The sequence below is a fragment of the Rhinolophus ferrumequinum genome, chromosome X (assembly GCF_004115265.2).
Source record: "Rhinolophus ferrumequinum isolate MPI-CBG mRhiFer1 chromosome X, mRhiFer1_v1.p, whole genome shotgun sequence".
Lineage (NCBI taxonomy): Eukaryota > Metazoa > Chordata > Mammalia > Chiroptera > Rhinolophidae > Rhinolophus > Rhinolophus ferrumequinum.
The window spans coordinates 1,017,793-1,042,284 of record NC_046284.1 but is presented as its reverse complement, the minus strand read 5'-3'; the positions used below and the strand labels follow the sequence as shown (position 1 = coordinate 1,042,284).

The window sequence follows — 24,492 nt, the reverse complement described above, 5'->3', positions numbered from 1 at the left end:
ACTATTAGCAAATTCATGTACTATCCTCTTTTATACTTCAAATAAAGAAATTGTCTCTGTGTTTACTCAATGCTTTTGGTCTTCATTAGAGGCCGATGGTGACCTTAAAAAAATATTAACTCTATTTGTATATCATGAGTATGTTTGAATTTCCCAAGCCTTATGTTTTGCTCTAGGGAGGCAGTTAAAACCAGTTAAAGGCTCCAGGCACAAAGCATTAAGTAAACAAAATAAAACAAAACAAAATAAATTAAAAATAGCATTTTAACTTAGAAACTGAAGTACGAAATGGGATAATTCACAAAAATGCTGATTCTTTGTCTATGCAGAAAGGTGGTACCCATTTACACTTCCATCAGCGGGGTCGGACAGTTCCCATTTTTCACATCCTGACTAACACTGGGTGTCATTATTCTTTTTAATCTTAGTCAGAAAGAATGGTCTAGTTCTAACTTGCATTTCTGAATATTAGGGTGTTGAGCACCTTTTCACATGTTTCTAGCCAATTTATATCTCTTCTCACAGGAAATGCCATTAGGCATTGTTGGAAAATTCTACTTTAGAAAAGGGCATAGACAGATAGGTGGAGGGTCTGGGTCTGGGGCTTGGTGTGAAAGAGAAGAGTGGTAGGTTGTAGTAGACGAAAGAAGGTGAGGACAGGGTAGGAGTGCTAGTGAAGCCATCACAGAATGCTAGTTATGGAATCATGGGAGATTTAAAATAAACCAAATGTGCAAGAATTTGGAGGTGGGGCAGGGGTCACTGGAAGGGAGGTGCTGAAGAGGGGAAATAAACTGAAATGAAACACACCATAAAAGTTGGCTAAAACAGGAAACTCTAAATGGTGTAGAAATAACATTGCAAATGGAAAGAACGGTTTCAGGTGACAGTCTTATTTCATTCTTATGTGGTTCAATAGAGTTGATTCTATTCTTGAACTCTGATAGTAATAGTTTGAATTTCCTAATCATTCATTCATTCAACAGGCATTTTACTGAACCACTACTATATGCATAGCTCTGTTTGTTCAAGCCGTTGTGCAGGACAGAAAGAAATAAACAACTTGGGCAGAGCAGCCTGGACAACAAGTTGTGAGAGAGAAGGTTGGAGACAAGAGGTGTCTACTTAAAGGGTAGAGTGCAGACTTTCTCATGAAGACCACTGTTTTTCAAAGTGTGGCCCGTGGAACAACTGGAGTGTTGTTAAAATGTGCATTCCTAGGTTCCATTCCAGATCTACTAAATTGGAATCTCTGGTGGATGTGGCCCAGGAATGTGCATTTTAACACAAGCTTCCCAGGTCTTCCTGATACACCTTCAAGTTCAAGGACCATTACTATAGTCCAAGGGCTAGCAAACCAAGTGGCTACATAGTGGATTTTTTAGGCTTTGCAAACTACGTGGTTTCTATTGCAATTTTTTCCCCTTGAGAACCTTGTAAAAATGTAAAAAAGCATTCTTAGCTCGCTGGCCATACAAAAAGAAGCCGTGGGACGAATGCTACCCTCATGACAGGCGGTAAGGAGCCTCTGAAGGTTTTGAGCAAGGCTGAGTGTTCGGATATTCAGTAGGCACGGTTCTCAAAGTTGTATGTTGGTTGTTTTAACCCTTCCCTCTTCTCTCTGCTACCTTTAATTTTCTGTCACCATTCCATGGTAGTGCCATCTAGATGAACTCCCTGGGGAGGCTCCCCCACCCCCATTTCTTCCTTCTTCCGTTTTTGGAAGCAGAGCTGACCCTAGCCTCTGCCACCTACCTTTCGTTTCCTCTCTTCTGCCTTGATGGTGGAGACAGGGAAGCAGCAATCACTGATGTGGGGGAGGGGAGGGAAGGGAACACCCAGGATTTGTTAAAGAAACAGAATGTGGGTAACTTACACGTACATGGAAAGTACACAGGAGGGGGCTGGGTACATCATTTCAGTGGGGTTAAGGCAAATTGTTAAAGATTCTGCTGGTCTTAACAGTTAGAGAAGATGCTCAGGGTTTGTGCAGGACTAAATATTTTAGCGATCAAAAGAAGGTGGCACAGATTCCTATGGCTACGTGAGCTGGTATCCCTATTGGTGAAAAATGCAGAATGTTCTTTCATCACACACCCGTTCTCATCTGGAGAGAAGCGTCAAGGCTGTCAGCTCTAAGTGCATATTTCGCTTGGAGCCTAAGGAAGTGGCCTGAGGGAGGTTACTGAGCGCTGGAGTAAACACTAGGTACGATTTCCACTTCTTAATGTTCTCTACTGGAGAGCTTTGCTAATGAAGGAGGGGAGGACAAATTACAGGAACCTGGCATTTTAAAGCAGCTTAATCAGCAGAGGAACTGTATCCATTAGAATAATCTCTACGTACTTTAGTGTTCTCAATTAGGAAACTTTCAATGGCAACAGGTTCTTCTCCTTTTACCAGCTGTCTAGAAGCGACTTCACTGGTAAAGACCTGTTGTCCTAGCAGCAAAGCACCTCTGAATGCGAAGGGCTTACCATCTCCATGGTGCAGATCCAAATCCACATAGAGAATACGGTCAAATTTCCGTCGCAATCGTAATATCCCCAGGACAGCATCATTGAGATAACAAAAACCAGATGCTTCGTCTCTGCAAGAAAATAAGTCGCTACAGCCAACAGCCAAAAGCAATCCAAGGGAGTCTTTACAGCCAAGGATCTAACCCTTGAGATCTATTCCCTTACAATTCCCCCTTCTTTTAAGAAAAACAAAAATTGACCTACACAGATTGGATAGTAAATGCCTCAGAATGATCAGGGAATGAAGTGTTTTGGTAAATGAAATATTCAAGTTGATTGGTAACATTTTCCCTTCAGAATCCCAGATTTTCAAAATATTAGAATGTTGTGACTATATTCAACAAAACACAACCTTTGCTAATGATTCAGGAGTCATTTAAAGAACTTGGGGTACCCTGAGGTCATCATAATGAACAGTGATTATCACCTCTAGGACCTGAAGAAGGCCAGAATCTAGAAGGACCTTATGGACAATCTAGCTCAGCCAGATGTGAAGATGTTGGACACTGGGTTCTGTGTGCTGCCCCGTGACATAACCTCAAGAGCTTTGTTTTTCTTTTTGTGAGTAAGTCTTGGCACTTGTTGCTCATAAAAGGGGAACGTAGAAGGTACAAACGCATCATCTCCTGGGAAGCGTAATGTGCTTGCCTTTCTGTAAATGTCATTACTACAGCGGAGACCGAAGCAGCCTCTTCTCAAGTTCTTTTGTTTCCTTCACTAAAACTCTCTTCATTGAATGCACTGCTGTCCTTTAACCTTTTGCTATTGGTGATACTGTGTTACTTTAACCTCCTGTCAACAGTAACCCACTCTTACTATGCTTCCATGAAGTCTTGCTGAGATGTGAAAGAAGCTTTTTTTTTATCATCAAAAGTGTATTATAATTTATTTTCAGGGCCTAATCCTAAATGCTTCAGTTTCTTTTGCTTTCACAGGCACTTCAAATACCGGGCCCATTTCTTTTTTTCTCGTTTCTCCCTGATATTTTACTTGGAACATTATTCTAGGCATGAGCATCATTTAAAATGGCATCTTTGCTACTCTGAGCTTGTGAGATCTTTCTAGTGCCTACACAATGCATGAACTTCATGAAATCTCTTCTAGAATAATGCTTCATATTCTGAACAGTGCCTTGGTTCACAGGCTGAATCAATGAGATGGGTACATGGGTGTGGAGGCGGTTGGTAAAAATATCACTAGACGTTGACCTTGCTCATAAAAGTGAACTCAGTGATCAACTACCAGAAGAATAGCTTGGCCTTAGGAGTATAGCCAGGAAGAAACCAATTAGATAAAAAGATTTGTCCACCCACGAATTTTCTGTAAATCAGAGTTCAATATGTGACTTTGAAAGTTCTTGGATGCAATTTTCCAATTATGAACTCATTGGGTACATTTAGTAGAAGTACGGTCTTTTTGGAACTACCAAAACAATAGCTTAACCAAATTCAGTCATTATTCTGACACTTTATTTCAACAGTAATTGTATTTTGTCGTATGTGAGCGTGAGGATAATTCACAAGATCTTTAGGTAACTTAAAACATGGGTCGAGGAGGGGGCTGGGGAGGAGGAGAAACACAAATCAATACAACATGTATGGCCCTCCCTCAGAAAGCCTACAATGAAGTTATGGAGACAAGTCATGAGCAAGAAAAACAAAACCAACCAACCAAACAACAAACAAAAAAAGCAAGCAGAAATAATATGGCACATAAAGGAGAATACAGAGAAATTCTATAAACAAAATTGACAAAGCAGAGTCCTCTCATCAACAGAATTAAACTTTGTTAGCCTAGAAATCATGCTTCTAGAAATCAGCGATGGTTAAGAGCCCCGCCCCCACCCCCTTGTGTGCTGAGAAATGGTTAAGGCAAAGGACCACATTGCCATGGCATATTCCAAGGGAAGAACCATCTTCCTGCTTGCTCAGGACTCCAGCAAGACAGGAGGATGACTTCCTTCTTTACTTGCCTCTATAAAACTCCTGGTCCCTTTCCTTTTGAGATGTTCCTCATTCATTAAAGAGCATTCTCCCTGAATAATAATGATGATGATGTCTGCGACTCAGAAAGGCCTTTGTGTGTAATATTTTCCTAAATTAAAGGAGCTCTATTCTCATTGATTTATAGAAATAAATAAGTGCTTAAACAGACTAGTCCTAAAGTTCCCAGTAAATAAGGAAATCGAACTTTGAAGACTTTTAATATGCTAAGAAAGTATTCCCATAAAAGCAAACTCAAATGTCTTAAGAATTCAAGTTCACATAATTTAGGTAAATCTTTGGCAAACAAGACTAATAATTTTGGTTCACTAAAATCAGCTGTCTTTTCTGATTTATTAGGGTTAAGTATAATACACATGTAGAATTTTATTCTACTTGGGTATATTCTTCCAAAATTTATACAGGCTTACTGATTGAATGAGCTAACAATACTTCTACTAAATGTTTGAGACTATGATAAATGTAAATTTGCTTAACCAAATTGAGTCATTATTCTGACACTTTATTTCAACACTAATTATGTTTTGTGGTATGTGAGCGTGAAGATAATTCACAAGATCTTTAGGTAACTTAAAACTTTGGGTTGAGGGCGGCCAGAGGGCTCAGTTGGGTAGAGCGTGAGCTCTCAACAACAAGGTTGCCGGTTCAATTCCCTCATGGGATGGTGGGCTGCGCCCCCTTCAACTAAGATTGAAAACTGCGACTGGACCTGGAGCTGAGCTGCGCCCTCCACAAATAGATTGAAGGACAACGACTTGGAGCTGATGGGCCCTGGAGAAACACACTGTTTCCCCAATAAAATTTTTAAAAACAAACAAAAAACTTTGAGTTGGTACTAAATTGAGTTAATTAGTGGATATTCATTAGCTACTTAGATCATTCCTAAGAGAATGCACAATTACTAAGCATAATTTTGAGTTTATATGCCTTTGCTTCTTATTTTTATATGCTACACGGACACTATATGTATTGGGTCTGTTAATGGACATGTTCTTTTTGGTTACTTAGAGAACTTGGGCTCTAAGAGATGTGTATGGATATAGAAAGTGGTATAAGGTCACAGAAAGGGAATTTTATTTGTCAAGGTCAAAGTTGGCTAAGGTTAGATGGACTTATTTATAAAACTTCCAAAAAGAACTTTAGTATGAAATACTATACTGATGCAAAACTATAATTTGGTTTTCTCTCTGTTAAAATGACATTTTTTTTGGATTATTGGTCCTCTTAATAACAGGTTGTAAAGGTTTTGCTTTCCTGCCTAAGTAATCTTCCTCTAACAAAGATTCTGTGTCTTCCTAGAATAACCTATGGTTTATGTTGACTTTATATCCTTGATAATTTAAGGAAGCAAAGTCTTCTCACGAAAGAGATGAGATTCTTTGCAATCATATTGTCTCCTACGTTCACGTGTAAAATTTTTAATTATCATTTTGGTTAAATAGAGCATCAAGTACTGTTTTTCCGCAACCCATCACCCTATCTTAATCCAGTCCCGGAGGGCCCCTGGAAAATCACAAAGGATGTATTCTTTCACTTTATAAAAAGAGACGTGCTAGAAATAATTAGGTTTATTTGATATGTTACTATTGCTGAGCTGCATGGGAAGAATTGCCAAATCAAAAGAGATGCTCAGCCTTCCCTAGGTTAAATTGGTATAGGCGAAATGTTATTAATAGAAATATTTCAGTAAGTTCCTAGAGATTCATCGGTGTCCTCGCTGGCCGTGTTTCTGTTTGTCAGAGTCCTACTGCTGCTTTGTCAGATATTAGACAACTACAGTGTTTTAAATCATAATTTTTAGTTTTTTAAATCTTAACTTGGTCTCAACTTTGCTTCTTTATTTTAAATCTAGCATCTTCTAGGTGATTGGTTTTCAACTGAGGATTAACATCACTTACCTATGGAATTTTATTGGTACATAGATGTTTAAGACCTACTCCAGTTTATTAAGTCTTGACTTGCTATTTTTGATATATTCTAAGTAGATGCTTGGTGTATTCATGGTATATTATATCAGGATTATTATATATTTGAGGATTTTTGTCTCCATAAGATTATGTTCATCCATTTTTATCAATTAGATACAATACCATCTCTTCTTTGAAAATAGGGCTGATCATTATGTTGATGGATATGTTGACTAAGAAGTTTTTTGGATTGACTTCTATCTTGTTTTGCATGCCACAGAAACAACCAAGTGTCTTTGTCAGCTGCATTATTATTCTTGCATGAAATCTCATCAGCTTCTTCACTTTTGATAATGATCACTGGTAAGTCAACCACATTTATTTGTAGGTCTTTTGCCATCTATAGTTTTTTAATGTTTTAATCTGACGTGTCTCTGAAAGCACTTGTAATCAGGTACAACCTAGAATGCTTCATTTTCAACAAACACTGTCTCCGAGCCCCATGGATAAGGATTCTGACAAGTACCGTTGGGTAAAGGCTTCTGATGGCAGAAACAACTTTGAGATCAGACCAGTGAACTGAGTCAGGATTTCAAGAACACTAGTTGAGAAGCTGATGGGTTAATGAGACTGCTAACGCCAGGTCAAGCGGAACAAGAACTCATTACATAGACCTGCATGAACTGATGAGGGATGATTGTGGGTTTTGCTTAGAATATTGCTGACGTTTCAATGTTCTATTTTCTGGACGTATAAGGAAGTCATTTCTCTTTTCTGTGTTGCTTTCTATAACTCATAATAATTTAGTAAACTGTGCTTTTGTAAACAGAAATGAAACACTTGTAAATATCTTCTTTCCTCTGCCTGAGACTTCCAGGATTCGGAAACTCTCATCGAGTATTATTTTCATAGTGATGTAATTATCTGCATAGGTTCAGGAAGAATCCGTCTATCCTACTTGTTTTCGGGACACGGTTGGAATCACTGGTTATGTAACTAAGGCCTTGTCTGGAATGTCATATTTGGGAATGATGCCCATTGAATCCCATATGACCAGACACTTTTAAGGAACTAAGGTAACTGTATGGAGCCAACGCTTACAAAACCCTCCTGGGAAAACTGGCCCGGCACCTGGCTTACAGGCACCCAGCCTTCCAGGTGAGGAAGGAAGGTCACTTCCTGGCAGGCCCAGGAAACTTAGGCTATTTTGGGGCCCTCAAGAAGAGAGGAATTCGAAATTTATAAGTACTGCAGGTAAAAATCTTCTTTGCTTGGCTTCCTAGCGTTAATAGGCTTTTAAAATTTCAAACTGAGATTTCTTATGAAAACTTCCAGCAAAGCAAGCTTAAGTTCTATATAGTAGCTTACTATTCTTGCTGCACCTATGTAAAGAATCAGGCAAAACCTAACGAGAACTAAATTTTATTTAATTTTCTTTACTGATGCAAAATTCACATAATCCGAGTATAAAAAATAACCATTTTAAAGAATATAATTCAGTGGCATTTAGTACACTTATAGTATTGTGGTACCTCCACCTCAGTCTAGTTCCAAAACATTTTCACACCTCAAAAGAAAACCCTGCACTAATTAAACAGTCACCCCCCCACCCCCATCCCTATCCCTGGACAACCACCAATCTGCATTCTGTCTCTATGGACCTACCTAATTTTAGATAGTTTGTATACATGGCATCGTACAATATGCGATCCTTTGTGTCTGGCTTCTTTCGCTTGGCATTAGTAGATGTTCTATAAGTACTTGCATCAGTACTTTATTCCCTTTTATGGCTCCACTGTAGGTATATACCATGTTTGCTTATCCAGTCATCTGTTGATGGAAATTTGGGTTGTTTACACCTTTGGCTATTGTGAATAAGGCGGCTGTGAACATTCATGTAGCAGTTTTTGAGTTTGAGTACAATTTTTCAAATCTTTTGGATATATACTTGGAAGTGGAAATGCTAGGACATATGGTAATTGTATGTGTAACTCTTCAGGAACCTCTAAGTTGTTTTCTACAGTGGCTGCACCATATCCCCCCAGCAATGCACAAGGGTTCCAATTTCTCCACATTCTAACCATCACTTGTTATTTTCTGGGTTTTTTTTTTTAATTTAAAAAAATTCTAGCCATCCTAGTACGTGTGAAGTGGTATCTCCCTATGGGTTTGATTTGCATTTTCCTGATGACTAATGATATCAAACACCATTTTATGTGCTTGTTGGCCATTTGCATGTCTTTGTCAGAAAAATGTCTATTCAAGTCGTTTGCCTATTTTTAAATTGGGTTGTTTGTCTTTTTGTTGTTGAATTGTAGGAGTTTTATATATATTCTGGATCCTTATTAGAGATATGATGTGGAAATACTTTCTCCAATTCTATGGGTTGTCTTTTCACTTTCTTAATGATGTCCTTTGCAGCACCAAAGTGTTTAATTTTGATGAACTCCAATTTATCTATTTTTCCTTTTGGTGCTTGTGAGACCAGCCTTGTTTTGAATTCAAGAATAATCTTTCTTTGAGATTATCTTTGATCAAAAGGGGGATGGCTGTATAGAGAAATTTTGTGTTTCAAATGAAAACTCAGAATCCAGTATATTGTTTTTCAATCATTTTGCATCTCTTTATAATTGCAGGTTACTGATGAGTACACCAACTTTGTCTCCTGTGATAGAGATATAATTGACTTCCTTCTCTACGCGAAAAACCAGTTTCGGTACCTATTTGGAGACTGGACAGGCTCCTGTTACCTTACCAAATGGAAAATTCTTCCATTTTTCTTCAATATGTGGCTTTTACTTCAATATCCGGATATTACTCCAAGCTAACTTTTCCAATTTTTCTTCCTTCTGCCTGACTTAGAGTCACTGAGAACCCCAATGCCCTGCATTGCCTTACAGCTTGCTCTCCTCTCTGGGATCTACAGCAGCCCTTGCTGTAAAGCTGGAAGAGCTCATCACTGCGGCAGGCCATGGAATTGTCCTTGAACAAGCTGCTGTCTAGACCACTAAGAAGTCTGGATGGAGCAAGGCTTGTGTCATGGACGTCCTTCCATGAGAGGTAATTGAGACATCTTTACTAGAACCTAACCTTTTATATTAATACCTCTCTTTTACATTTTAGTCCTCTCTCTTTTAAGATGCCTGATCTCCAAGACCCTAAAACAACTGACGTTTGCCACCAGCTCTCAACAGATGGCTCAACTGGTTTTTACAGGAATGCCAGAGACTATTTCTTAGATCTATTCAGGGGGAAATGACAATGTTGAGGTTTATTTGAGCTCCGTGCTCCCCAGAAATCAGTGATGGTTAAGAACCCCTCCCCTTTGTTTTCGAGGAAAAAGGCTAACTGCAAGAGACCTTCCTACCTTGCCATATTATTCTGAGATGAGACCCATCTCCATCCTTCCAATGACTCCCCTAAAACTTATAGATGACTCCCTTGTTTACCTGCCTCTAAAAACCCCAGGGCCCTTCCTTTTCTTTGAGCTGTTCCTCATTAATAATTTTTCTCCCCATTGCAACAGCTGAATACAATCGGGTCCTCAACTGTCCGGTGCATTCTGTCTTTCACACCATCAACAAGAATGTATTCAGAGGAGAGACCACTTTTACCAGACACATTTCTGAAAACTCTGAGAAGTGTGTCTGCAACTTTGTAGTTAAGCAATTTTTTTCTTCACCAGAAATATCCAGCTTCCTAAATATCCTGGTGAACTCTAAACCACAAAGTCAATCTTTGAGAAAAAGCACAGGGCTCAGTCAACTGTACTTGCTGTTTTTATGTCCATTAGACCAGAGATCATTGGATCACAACATCAAGACACTTATGTAAAACATCAGGTGCCTACCTGATGCAGGCAGAGCCAATACCTGCACTGCTCGATAGCTCCATTGTTATTGGCAAGGATTTATCAACAATCACCTTTTCTTTTCTTCAGTCTTTGTATCGAGAGTCAGCATTATAGATTTCCCGTGTTTTCTGATTTGGACCTTCCTAAGACTTGCTCAGATATCTATTTTCTCTTTTAGTGTTAGCATAACTTGTAATTCTTTAATTATAGCTATTTTGGAAGCAGCTAGTAGTATGGTTTGGCTTTTCTGTTGTTGGCATATAATACAAACGATAGCCAACATTTATTGAGTGATTACTCTGTGTCAGGAACCAGGCACTATCAATCAATCAATTTTCACAATGCTGTGAGGTACATACTATTATCATTTCCCTTTCACAAATGAGGAAAGGAAAACAGGGAGGTTAAGTAACTTATCCAAGGTCACACAGGAAGTGGCTGATCCACAAGCTTAATCACTTCATTACACAGTTTTGATATCATTCTATCAACATGTATTACTTTTTCTATTTTTCATAATTCCCTCCACTTCTCCATTTCTCCTTCATGTCCATCCACCTTTGACCATTTCAGTTGTGTAATGTTGGTGAAATTAGACTGTTTGGTCAGTTTTCTCTTACCTCTTCACTTGTCTTTCCCCATTTACCACTCTACTACTTTGTCCGTTTGCATTTTCTGATTTGGATTTAAGAGCTTTTTGGTTAGAAAATGAACCACCACAGATCCTTCTAGTAGCAACTTTTCTCTCTAGAATTCTCCTATAATAACCCACCAAACATTAATCATTTCAACTTTCAGGTTATTTGGACTTGGGACAAATGGGTTTTTAACACCCCCCCCCCCCCCACGACTATCACCAAAAGCAAGTAAGTGACCCAGGGCCATATTTGCACAAATTGACTTCGTGATGGTCCTTTCCTCTATAAATCCAACAGCACCTTTGGATGTAGAATTTATATAGAAATACATGTGAAAAAGGATTAGGTCAAAAGGCCCTACTTGTTAATAGAAACAAATCCATTAACTGTGTGACAAAACCAAAAATGTTATCCAGGAAATAAACTAAAAGTGACAGCACCGTAATTCTACACACTTCTCACTCTCTCCACACTATTCGGCATAATAAGCAGTCACTATTGAAGACAAATGAAGGCTTAGGAGAGTAGAAATAAGGTAATATTTGCCTGAAAATGAATCAAGAAAACTGACTATGAATTCAAGATGGTGAAAAGTGCCGGAAGGCCACCTTTAGAATCCATGGGCCATATTTCCCTTTGGATAATTATATCGTCCAAAGTTAACTAATGGAGAAAGTATAAAGCAGTTCTATTTACCACCAAGAATCTTAGATAGTTTAGACAAAGAACCTAAGATTTGCACTACAGAAGAATCAAAGTGTTGAGCAGGTCCCTGAAAATTGCTCTAAGGTTAATTCAGTTCGAAGATCAATCAAATAGATAGGTCACAATGAAGCAAATTCGTTTTTCTGGATCTAAGCTTCTTTAACACATTTTTCTCAGATGATATAGGTAGACTTCCTGCTGTAAAACATGGTTGTATTCAGTAAAATATAGATTAGCAAATCAAAGTCACTTGGTAGCGATTTTTGCTTTTAGGAAAGGAGGTAAATGAGAAGAAATGAAACAAGTATCCAAAAGCAAATTCTCAGTGTGTAGCCCAGCCTCAGTCAATATCCACTACCTGCAATGATCTTATCCCATTAGAACCCAGGGTGCAAGATTCAAGAGATCCAGGCTAGTGTGCTTACTAAGGCAGAGACATATAGATCCGTTTTTAAAAGAGGTTAAGGAATATGTATAAAACTGTATAAAACTGCAAAAGTCTGTCAGCTGTAATTGTCCCCTAAGCCAGAAAATTCAATTAGCCAGACTCTTCCAACCCTGAGCATTCTGGTAAATCAAAAACATCACTTTTTACTTTAAACTCTCATTTAATGAACTTAAAAACCTCAATCGTTTATACATAATACTAGATTGAGGAATTAAATGTACTCTCTTCCTCCACAAGAAAAATAACATTTTCCATTTAATTGATGGAAATTGTGCCTGCTCAACCATTCTAGTTAAATAAAAAACAACAACAACAAAAAAAAAACACTGCAAAGCAGCTGTCCCGGGCTGACTACCTATGTGTTTGTATTTCTGCATCTGGTCCTGGCACACAAGCCGAGAGTCTCAGGAGCCAAAGACTTGATGTGCTTCCCCGACCTACGTAATAGACCCAAGTAAAGCGGTGTGGAAAGGAGGAATGCCACTGTGCTGGGTGAGCTGCTCACGATTCTGCCGAATCAGGGCAGAGACGGTGCGCTTGCTTTGAAAATTCAGGGACCGCTTTCAGACTTCCTGGCTTCTGCTGCTGCAGATCTAGGGTAACTTCTGCTACACAAGCAAAACATACGGATGCTCCTCAAATATCCTTTTGGCCATAGGACTAAGCCCCTCTACAAAATTGGACCACATATTACTGAAATTGTGCAAAACTTGGATTAAAAATACCTCGGGTGTTGTCATGTTACAGTATCCACATTAATTACAATCCCAGAAAGACAGAATGTAACATTTTTAGCCTTCTTTTTACACCTTTTCTGCAACCAATTGACTGGCTAAATTCTGAAATATAATTCACAATTATAATATGCAGATCTTCTACTCAATATCTTTCACCTGTGGATTGTGACTTTCCAGCAAAATGGTAATGATTTCCTTTTTATACGAACAACACTTTTATGATTTGCCTCTTATATAGAAGGAGGTGTCAGGCGCAAAGCAGGAAGTAAGGGATCTTTCTGGCTCTCATAGGCTTGGAATCTGGATGGTCGCTACCAGAGAACGAGCCCTGCAGCATCACATTACTACTAGACCCCAATAGTGCTGTGACCATCCTCTGATGCCTGAGAGGGGACACTGTGCAGTCAACCTGCAGGTAGGTGCTGAGGACTCATTCTGGTCTGTCTCTGTCCCAGGATGTCCTGGACCGTGACGGAGGAGCTCACGAGTGAGCTGAAAAGCTGTGAGAAAAGACTAACCCACACTTAAGAAGTACAGAAGACGTGCACAAGTAAGTACTAAATTACATGATGTAGCCTGTGCTCGCCACAACTTCCAACTGCCTAGCCCTAGCCTGGAAGCTTTCTTCGAAGGCTCAGAGGACATAAGATCTCATTTTGTCCCTGCCTATGAGCTCAGGCTTCTTATCTTGCCATTCCCTCAAGTACCCACAATTTAATCTCATTGAACTTTTCTCCCAAACATGATATAGTGTCCAAGTCTCTGGGGCTTTGCACCTATGCTGTCTTGGATGATTTCTCTGTCCTCTGTCTGACGTCTTACTCATCCTTTAAGGTGGACTGTGAAGACATCCCTGAAGTCCCACTTCCCTTCCCCAGGCACAAAGAGTTTGTTCAAGCCTCTCGCATGGTACTTCTCAAACTGAATTGCAATTACTTCATGTTCCTGTCTCCTCCTCCAGACTGTACCTTATTCACCTTCACACCTTCAGTACCTTGCAAAGTCCTTGGCACACGAGAGGCTCTGAAAACATTTTCTTTTATGTTAAAGAATTTATGGGAATGGTGAAATGGCTAAATAATGGAAAAGGAGTCATATTATTTACCTTGAATAAAAGAGGAAAATAACTTTCAGATTATGCATTTACAAAGTCAAGTATGATAAACTCAAAAAGACTGGAATAGCTCACTAAAAAATCAGGAAACTTAAGGGCCTGTCACTCCTTGCCCAACCTCAAACCACAACAAACAAACAAACAGAGAAACAAAGCATGGATTTATGTAGAGGCTGGTCCTGGATCTAGAGATGTGCTATTAGCTTTTAAAAGCTAATATAGAATAGAGAGCTTTGCATTAATATGTCCAAAATAAAGTTCGATGTGGCAGTGTTGTTTGGCAGACACAACTTTAAAATGACTTGGATCAATTGGCAAAATGGGTGGATATTATTGGGGTGAAATTTAATATTGAAACACACAAGGAAATTCACTAACGTCAAACAAATAGGGGAGGTCTGACTGCTGGGGGACTGCACAGACCATCTTGATGTGCAGCATCAAGATGATTCTATAAAATGAACAGCCTCTTTGACTCAGGGATACTGCGTCAAACCAATGGACAGGCTTTAAATGTAGGAAGAACCATACGGAGAGAGGTTAGAATAGATGACTTCCAGTTCTTTCTGACTGTAAAAGTTTCCGATGTTCAAGATCAGTCAGGAAATCTGAATTTTATTCCACTTACAGAAGAGTCCAGTAGAGGGCAATACAAATAACTAAAGGTTTGAGAAATAATCCTTGTGAGGAACTGCTTATTGGGTGCAGGAAACAAGGGAGGCTCGTGTTCTCTGCTCCCAAAGCTAGGACGGCCAAGTGCTGTTGGAACGACGCACAGAACTGCAGGTGTGCACCGTTACACACTTGTGGTGCCCACTCACAGGTGGGCCTTCCAGGCTGCATAGCAATTGTTTTCTCTCGCATTGCCTCTCTCACTCCTTACAATGGCCACTAGGAACTCACTAAGACCCAAGACTTCCCGCTCAAAATTCCCTCACGTTCACAACAAAATCCCAAGTCCACCACAGTCCACAGGCCTTGAATGACGTGGCCCCTGCAACTTCTCTGTCCTCTTTGTTTTGCTTTTGAGGAACTGCCAAACTGTTTTCCAAAGCAGCTGCATCATTTTACATTCCCAGAGCAGCATATGAGGGTTCCAATTGCTCCCTGTCCTCACCTGCATTTGTTATTATCTGACTTTCTGATTGTTGCCCTCCTAGTATGTGTGACATGGCATCTCACTGGTTTTGGTTTGTGTTTCCCTGATGAATAATGATGCCGAGCATCTTTTCCTGTGCTTGTTGACCATCTCTGTATCCTCTTTACATAAACATCTATTCAGATCCTTTGCCCATATTTTAATTGAGTCATTTGTCTTCTTATTGCTGAGTTGTAAGAGTTCTTTATGTATTCTGGATGCAAACCTCTAATCACATATATGATTTGCAAATGGTTTCTCCCATTCTATTGGCTGTCTTTTCATTTTCTTGATGGTACTCTTTGAAGCCCGAAAGAATTTAATTTTGCTGAAATCCAACTTATTTTTTTTCTTTTGTTGCTTGTGCCTCTGGTGACATGTCTAACAAGTCTTTGCCTAACCCAAGGTTATGGAGATTTATTCCTAGCCTTTCCTCTAAGAGTTTTATAGTTTTAGCGCTTATACTTAGGTCTATGATCCATTCTGAGTTAATGTTTATGTATGGTATAGAGTAGAGGTTCAAATTCATTCTTGTGCGTGTGAATCCAGTTGTTCCAGCACCATTTGTGGAAAAGACTATTTTTTCCCTATTGAATTACCTAAGCACCTTTGTCGAAAATCATTTGACCATAAGCGTGAGGGCTTATTTCCAGACTCCCAATTCTATCCCATTGATCTGTACGTCTGTCCTTATGCCAGTACCACACTGTCTTGATTACAGTGTGACTCCTCCAACTTGGTTCTTTTTCAAGATTGTTTTGGCTGTCGTAGGTCCCTTGCAATACCACATGAATTTTAGGATCAACTTGTCAATTACTATAAAAGTCACCTGGGATTTCGGTAGGGACTGTGCTGAATGTGTAGATCAACTTGGGAGTGTTGTCACCTTAACAATATTAAGCTTTCTGATCCATGAACATGGGATCGCAGTAGACATTTATATGATTCACACTTATAAGGAACTAATGTATAGCAGATTATTTTTAAATATGAAATCAAATTAAAATTTTTTTACAACTTTATTGAGGTACAATTTAGATACCATAAAATTCACCCATATTAATTATACAAGTCAATGATTTTTAATAAATTTACTGAATTGGGCAACCATCACCATAATACACATTTAGAACATTTTCATCCCTCTAATAAGATTCCTCATTCCTGTTTACACTTAATCCCTGTTTTCACCCCCAGACTCAAGCAACCACTAATCTACTTTCTGTCTCTACAGATTTGCCTTTCTGGATACTTCATATAGATGGAATTATACAATGTATAGCCTTTTCTATCTGGCTTATTTTACTTAGCATAATGGTTTTTTGTGAATAGAGTTCCTTATTTTTTAACAGTTTTAGTTTTTACAGAAAAATGGAGCAGATGTAACAGAGTTCCCATATACCCTCTCCCCTGTATATAGTCTCCCCAATTAATTATTTAATGCAAGATGTTGATATCTTACCGTGTAGTTCGAATCACAAAGGATGTAACCCTTTCAGATTGGCTTCTTTCACTTATCAATATGCATTTAAATTTTCTCCATGTCTTTTGCATGCTTGATAGCTCGTTTTAAAAATTTTCAGCTTTACTGAGGTATAACTGACATATAATATTGCAAGATATTTAAAGCATGCATCATGGTGATTTGCTATACGTATACACTGTGAAAAGACTGCCCCCATTCTAATTAATTAACACATCCATCACATATTTATCTTTTTTTTGGGGGGGTGAGAATATTTAAGTTCTACTATCTTAGCTAATTTCAATTAGACGATACAGGATAGCTTTTTTTTTTTTTTTTACTGCTGAATAATACTCCATTGTATGCATGTAACACAGTTTGCGTATCCACTAACCTGCTCGTGAACATCTTGGTTGCTTTTAGATTTTGGCAATTATGAATAAAGCTGCTATACACATTTGTGTGCAGGTTTCCACGTGGATGTAAGTTTTCAACTCAATTGGGTAGATATGTATGAGCATGACTGCTGAGCATAATGTTCTCGAGGTTCATTCGTGCTGCAGTATGTTTCAATATTTCACTCTTGTTTAATCCCTGAATAGATTCCATGATATAGATAGACCACGTTTTGTTTCCCCATGCCCCAGGTGATGGACATGTGGATTGTTCTCACTTGCTGATTATGAACAGCCAAGTAGAATAGAGCAGAACAGAGCAGCTGTGAACATTCTCATGCAAGTCTCTGTGGAGACATGTTTTGCATTCCTATTGGGGGTGGCATTGCGTGAATCACTATGATAAATTTATGTTTAACTTCCAAAGAAACTGCTCTCCAAAGGTGTCTGCACCAGTCTGCATTCCTACTTGCAATGCATGAGGGTTCCTGTCCTCAACATCCTGGCCAAAATTTACTGTCTACCTTTTTTATGACAGCCCTTCTAGTGCTTCTATTTTGCATTTCCCTAATGATTAACAATATTGTGCATCTTCTCATGTGTTTATTAAGTATTCATATATTTTCTTTGGTGAAATGTGTATTCAAATTTTTTGCCCATTTTTAAATTGGGCTATCTGTTTTATCATTGAATTGTAAGAGTTCTTTGTAGATTCTGGATACAAGACCTGTACTGGGTATGTAATTTGCAAATATTTTCTCCCAGTTTACCACTGTATTTTCATTTCAATAATGGTGTCTTCTGAAGTACGACTTTTTACTGTTGGTAAAGTCCAGTTTATCAATTCTTTGTGTTGTAGGGATCATGTTTCTGTTGTGGCATCCAAAAATCGTTGCCTTACCAAGTTCTCAAAGATTTGCTCCTATATTTTCTTCTAATAGTGTTAGCTCTTACACTTAGTTCTCTGATCCGTTTTGAGATCATTTCTGTGTGAGATAAGGGTCTCCTTGCATCTTTTTGCATATGGATCTCCAATTCATCTGCACTGGTTGGTGAATCTCACCATACATTTTCAAAGGCTTTAAAAAGAAGTTTTTTCCTAACTCTTTATTTTTAAACTTTCAAACCTACAAAAGAGTTGAAAGAATAATACAACAAGTAGTTACATATCTTTCACCTAGATTCACAAATTGTTACTAATTTCCAACTTATTTTCTCTCTCTCTCTCTCTCCCTCTCTCTCTCCTTTGCCAATTGTAAGCTACAAATACGAGGACATTTCATTCCTAAATACTTCATCGTGCATCCCCTAAGAAAAAGAAGTCTTCCACATTATCAGACCTAAGAAAATCAACATTAATTCAATAACATCATCTAATAGTGCATATTCAAATTTAACAAATCATTCCAGAAAGGTCTTTTATAATTTATGATTTCCCCTCCAGTTCTGAATCCATTCATGGTTGACACATTACATTTGATTGTCAGAGCTCACATTGTTCTCTTTCCATTTACAATTCCTCTACCTTCTTTGGTTTCTCGTGATAATGGCTCTTTGAAGAGTGCAGGCCAGTTGACTTGTTGGATGTCCCACAGTTTAGGTTTGTCTAATTGTTTCTTCATATTTAGATTCAGGTTCAACATTGATGCTAAGACTGTTTCAGAGATGCTCTGTACTTCCTAGTATATCATGTCAGGAGGCACAATGTCAGGTTATTCCAGTACTGGCAATGCTGAGTTTAATCACTTGTTTAACCTCGTCACTGCCAGATTGTCCCATTGTAAATGTACATTTCCCCTTTGTAATTAGCAAGGAATCTACGGGGTGATAATTTGAAACTGAGTGAATATCCTGTTTCCCAAGAACATTTTACTCTGTGGTTTGATGATCTTTGCCAAAATCAATGATTATACTGGGGGCTGCAAAACAGTGATTTTCTAGTCTGTCTTCCTTCTACATTTATTAACTAGCATCCTGCTAGGAAGAAAATCTTCCTCCCTTGTGGCGCCTTTCTCTCTTGAGGATATCATTATGGACCATAGTCCATAATCTGATTATTAATGTTATTATTTTATGACTATAATCCATTTTCCATTACTATTTTCACAATTTCTAAAAATATATATTTCCTAGCTCAGTCTACAGAAAAGGCCTAAAAGCAATGGCATAATCTGTAATGCACATCAATAGCAACAAGCATACCTAGTACCTGGACTGTGATCCTGAAATACCCTTTCCTACCAATAGGAACCAGGAATCCAGAGAGAAATGGCTGAGTCGAGGGCTGTGAACTGGGGAAACCTTGTCCACCAGAAAGCAAAAATGTACCAAAAAACTGTCAGGGCATGTAAGAAACGTACAGAAGCTGGCTTGAAAGGGCTCTCCTGGACAAATGCGTGATACGTTGAGCATTAAAAAGAAGTGCTTTTAAACTTATCCTCATCTATAACTCCCCTTCTCTCTCTTTTACCCTCCCCCCTCAATCTCTCTCTCTCTCTCTCTTTACTGCCTTTATTTTCTCATTGTTCATTGCTCCTCAGTCTGCTGAAAATATACCAGTAATCGTTTGATTGCCAATCAACATACTCAACTTCATTGTCATGTGGTTTTCATGGGAGGGCAAGTGCTTCTTAATGACAAACAATCCACATCCAGGTTCATGGCTTACCATGGCCTGCCCACGACAAGCAGAAAAAGAACCTAAAACCATAGGAGAGGAAGGGCCAGGTTGGAGAAGGGTAGAGGTATATGTGTTAGTGGCTGCACTGTATCCATCTTGGTATTTTTGAGGCTTACCCAGTGGGTAGAGCCCAACAGGCACTCACGAATGTGGCACCTGGGCAAGCCACTTCATCTTTCTGAGCCTCAAGTTCCCATATGTACAATGGCAACAGCAATGATGCCAACCCTCAGAGCTCCTTCAACATCATTCATGTGTCTGCCTGCACTGTGAACTCTAAAGATGATTCAAAGGCAAGAAAAGAACCAGTTTATAACGTTGTCCCTGGTATTTCTTCCCACTGCTCCTAAACTCCCCTTGGCTCTATATTTCTCAAGGGAACGTTTCTTTCCTTCCATTTTCTACAAAATTGCTTGCTCTCTCCTTTCCCATTTACTCTGCAACTGTCTGTTCCACTGAAATTCCTTTTACCAGGTTCACCAGTGACAAGTCATTTTGAATTTTCATCTTACTCGATCAGCACCTGACCCTGGTAAACATATTCTGATTCTCCCTTATGTTTTAAATACACTTAATGCCAGTAGTGTGTCAAAGCCAGCAACTGAGAGCTGACTAGTAAATATTCAGGAATTCTGTGAGCCCTGGGGAGCATCTGTAGCATCAAAATTAGCAAATGGTACAAGTTTAGGGTTTTATTTTTTTTCAGAGATCTTGTTTACCAGCACACTACTTATTACTGTTTCTATAAAATGATACATGCTCAGTAAATATATTCAACTATTCAAATTTAACAAAAAGTGCAATGACCTGAAATCTCACTACTGAGATGAAACCAAAAACACTGTTTGCTGGGAGCAGTTTTATTTGATGGAGAAACGTTACACTGCTACTTTGTAACCTTATACCCTTACATGGTATGTCATGGACATCTTGCCATGTCAGTGAGTATAGAGCTATGGCATAATCTGTAATGGCTGTATAGTATACCATTGTATCTGCCATAATAATTCTTCTATCGTTGAATATTTTAGGTTGTTTTTGCTATCATGATGCTGGCACCAATATCGTTATGTGTATTTTTAAAATGCATTTGTACAATTTTCTGTCCTTTGGGGTAAATTCCCAGAAGTAAGACTGCTGTTTCACAGAATACACTTAGATACATATTGCTAAACTGTCCTCTAGAATGTCCAAAAAATGTACATTCCCACCAGTCAGTGCACAACAGTGCCTGTTTCCCCACAGCCTTCCTGACACCATGTCAATCTTTTAAGTCTTTGACAGTCTGATAAACAACAGAAACACAGTTTTATTTTCCTGTCTTTGACCGTCAGTGAAAATGAACATCTGTTTGTGTTTCCTGCCTATTTGTATGTCCTTTGGTAATAACTGCCTTTTCATGCCCTTTGCTCATTTTTCCAATGTGTAAGGTCTTTGCCCCTCACCCTTTTCTTAAAACAGTCTCCTTCCTTAGACTCCTGTATACAACTTCTTTCTGGATCCCTCCTACACTGTAGACAGTTCCTTCTGTGCCTTCTTCTCTGTTTGCCACTTAAATGTTGTCAAACTACGGCCAAATCCAGCCTGATGGGTTTTTGTTAATAAAGTTTTATTGGAACACAGCCATACCCATTCAATTAAATGCTGTCTATGGCAGCTCTGAAGCTACAACAGCAAAGTTGAACAGGTACAACAGAGACCTCACGGCCTGCAAATTGTCAAATATTTACTATGTGGACCATTACAGAAAAAGTTTGTTTACTTCTGATCTATACACAGATCACTCCAAAAATCTCCATCTTCATCACTGACCTATCTGTGAGCTCTCTGTCTACTTACCAAGTGGACCCCTCCAACCCATAAGCAGTTCAATCATAACATTCTCAAACCTGGACTTGAAGGACCAATTCCTGCCATTCCCAACCTCATACCCTATGCTTTAGCCCAGGGATGTGACATTCCTCATTTTCACACCCATGGCAGACATTGCTAACTGACCACATTTCTTGTTCCCGTTAAGCCTACATGGGGCCTCAGACTGTTTCTTAACACAGCCCTTTATGAAGGCCTGGCCTCAGATGGGCAGTAGGAGGTGCGAAGAAGGGGTTGGAGTCAAGAAGTATTTAGGACATAGAATCAGCAGGTTGTAGAGAACGCCATACTTTGCCTGGCAACCCTTTCTCCCATGTGTGACAACCAGCTCAAATGGCACTACCATGAAGTCTTTTCCCATGTGAATGAGCTATTTCTACATGGTGTCCCTACCAGTTCAGAACTAATACAGAAATTGCCTCCCTGCCTTTGCTTCCTTCTTTCTCACATAGTTCACAATACAAGTGATTAAACTAGTGGACGGGAGGGCCTGAGACGCCATGTTTAGGTTGCTTGGACTGTAACCACTGAACCATCAGCCCCCTTGAAACCTACTCTTCCTCCGGCATTTCTACCATAATTTTGAAAACCGGCAATCTTAGTGTCCGTTTTCAGTATTCTGTTTTCCTTTTCTGATAATTCTACTTCATAAGTCCTCCCTGTGGCCCGTCCTTCCTGTTTCCTCTGCTGCTGTCCTCATTATCAACCCCCTGGCTGACCGTACCAGCCTTCTGACCAGTCTTCCTGCCTCTAGTCTCACCTCCTGGATTTAATCCTCCACACTGCAGCCGGAGTTATTTTTGTCAAAGAAAATCTGATTGTGTCACTTCCCTCCTTAATGATCTTTTCTGGCTCCCCACTGCCTTCAGGATAACATGCAAACACCTTACACAGTACGCAAGGTCCTCAGGGATCTGGCCTCATCTAAGTTTCCAATTCTCTGCGGCAGCCATACTGAACTCTTGACAAGTCTCATCACAAATCTTATTCTCTCATGCCTTTCTACCTTTGCACATTCACTCCCCTTCTCCTCCTCCTCCCTTGCATCTGCCTGGCTTATACTTTTTGCCTCTGAAGACTCAGCTCAAGCATCACAGCCTCAGTACTCTGAGCACAGTACCTCCCCACACCCCTGCTGAGCTCAGTCTCTAGTACCCTGTGCCTATACAACCCTTAATCACTTGACTTGTCAGCAGCTCCCAGTTGACCACAAGCTCCTTGTCAGTGGGGTTCCTTTCTGTATCTCCAGTGCAAAGCATCTTTGCCTGGAACACAGTAAAAACTCAACCGCCAAAACAAATGTTTAAATAAGCGAATGCCTTCTTGACTTTGCAAACGCTGCCTTTCCTAGGTCACCACTTATAAGTGGAATCATATGGTATTTGCCTTTCTCTGTCTGACTTATTTCACTTAGCATAATACCCTCTAGGTCCATGCATGTGGTTGCAAATGGCAAGATTTCATTTTTTATGGCCAAGTAATAGTCATTGTACATATGTCTCACTTCTTATTTATCCAGTCGTCTATTGATGGGCACTCGGCTTGCTTCCATATCTTGGCTATTGTAAACAGTGCTGCAGTGAACATATGGGTGCATATCTCCTTTCAAATTAGTTCGGATAAATGCCCAGCAATGGAATTTCTGGGTTATAACGTATCTCCAGTCCCTAGCACAGTGGCAGGCATACAAGACACGTTCAGAAAGCACTTGTTGAATGAATCAGTGGATGACTAAGAAGATAAGACTTAGTGGAGTTTCTAGAAAGATCTGAATGGCTGTTCCGGACTGAGAAAGTAGACTGTTCCGTGTGGCTGCATGAGACAGAAGAGCTAGAAAGAGCAGTGGCATTATTTTAGCTCAATGGAAGAGTTTTGTTAATTGTTAAAATGCTTTGAGGATACAATGGGCTGTCCCTGGGGAACGGGAGTTCCCTGTGCTGATAGGTATATAATCAGAAGACAGAGAATGTTGGGAACTTCCACAGCAGATAGGGGTTAAAGGTGGGGTGATGGTGCTAGATGACCCTCAGGGTTCCTTCTGGATGGGCCATCCAATAACCTGCAGCCCTCAGACATGACTGTGGATTGGGATATAGCTTCTCCACCAACTGGACCTTTCTTAGCCAGCCTGGGCACACATAGCTGCTCACTATTTCTCCTCAGGGGCAGGATCACCTTCCTCCTGTTGTTATCTTTAATAACTAACAAGGTATCTGACACATAGTAGGAACTCAACAACTATTTGCTGGATTGTATCTGACTATCCAGATATTGAAGACCCTTCCTCTCTCTCTGGCTCAGTATTTTTTGAATGGAGTTCATTTCAATTCCACCATGTGACAGGGTGTGGCTCATATGATTCATTCATTATTTACCGGGTATCTATTATATACTACAAGCAAGGCCACATGTGTGGTACGTACTCACGGAAGGCTCACTAGTGGTTCCCCAAAGATAGCCACATCTTAATCCCCACAACCCGTGAATGTCACATTATGTGGCAAAAGAGACTTTGCAGATCTGATTCAATTAAGGATCTTGAGATGGGGAGCTGATCCTGGATTATCTGGCCATGCCGTTAATGTAATCACATGTGTCCTTACAAGAAGGAGGGAGGAGAAGGAGATCTGACACAGAACAAAAAGCCAGGTAATGGAAGCACAGTCAGAGAAAGAAGGTAAGTTGCTGGCTTTAAAGATGGAAGAAAAGGCAAGGAAACAGATTTTCCCTTAGAGCCACTGAAGGGAACATGGCCCTGCTGACACCTGCATTTTAGCCCCAAAAGACTCGTTTTGGACTTCGGGCCTCCAGAACTGTAAGAGAATCAATTCCTGTTCTTTTAAGCCACGCAATTTGTGCTAATATTATAGCAGCAACAGGAAACTAATACAGCCGTCAATCAATATTTGTGAGTAGGTAGATTTTGTAAAAAGTCCTGTAAAATAGGTAAAAGTACAGGGATTCCACACTGATTGGAAGAGAGCCTAAAAGTTTCAAAAATGCTCCAAGGGGCAATGG

At 39.5% G+C, this 24,492-nt stretch overlaps 1 protein-coding gene across 4 annotated transcripts in view; it reads right to left on the bottom strand.

Moving 5' to 3' along the window:
- The window catches only part of HDAC8 (histone deacetylase 8), a 175,511-nt gene that overhangs the window by 126,816 nt on the left and 24,203 nt on the right, over positions 1–24,492 (bottom strand). For 2 of the 4 annotated variants that reach the window (XM_033112386.1, XM_033112416.1), the window contains one exon: positions 2,478–2,590. In XM_033112386.1, the coding sequence (XP_032968277.1) occupies positions 2,478–2,590 (113 nt within the window). Of the gene's footprint in view, positions 1–2,477; positions 2,591–16,153; positions 18,050–18,127; positions 18,602–24,492 lie in introns of those variants that run through there. The other 2 variants (XM_033112412.1, XM_033112402.1) reach the window with 2 other exon arrangements.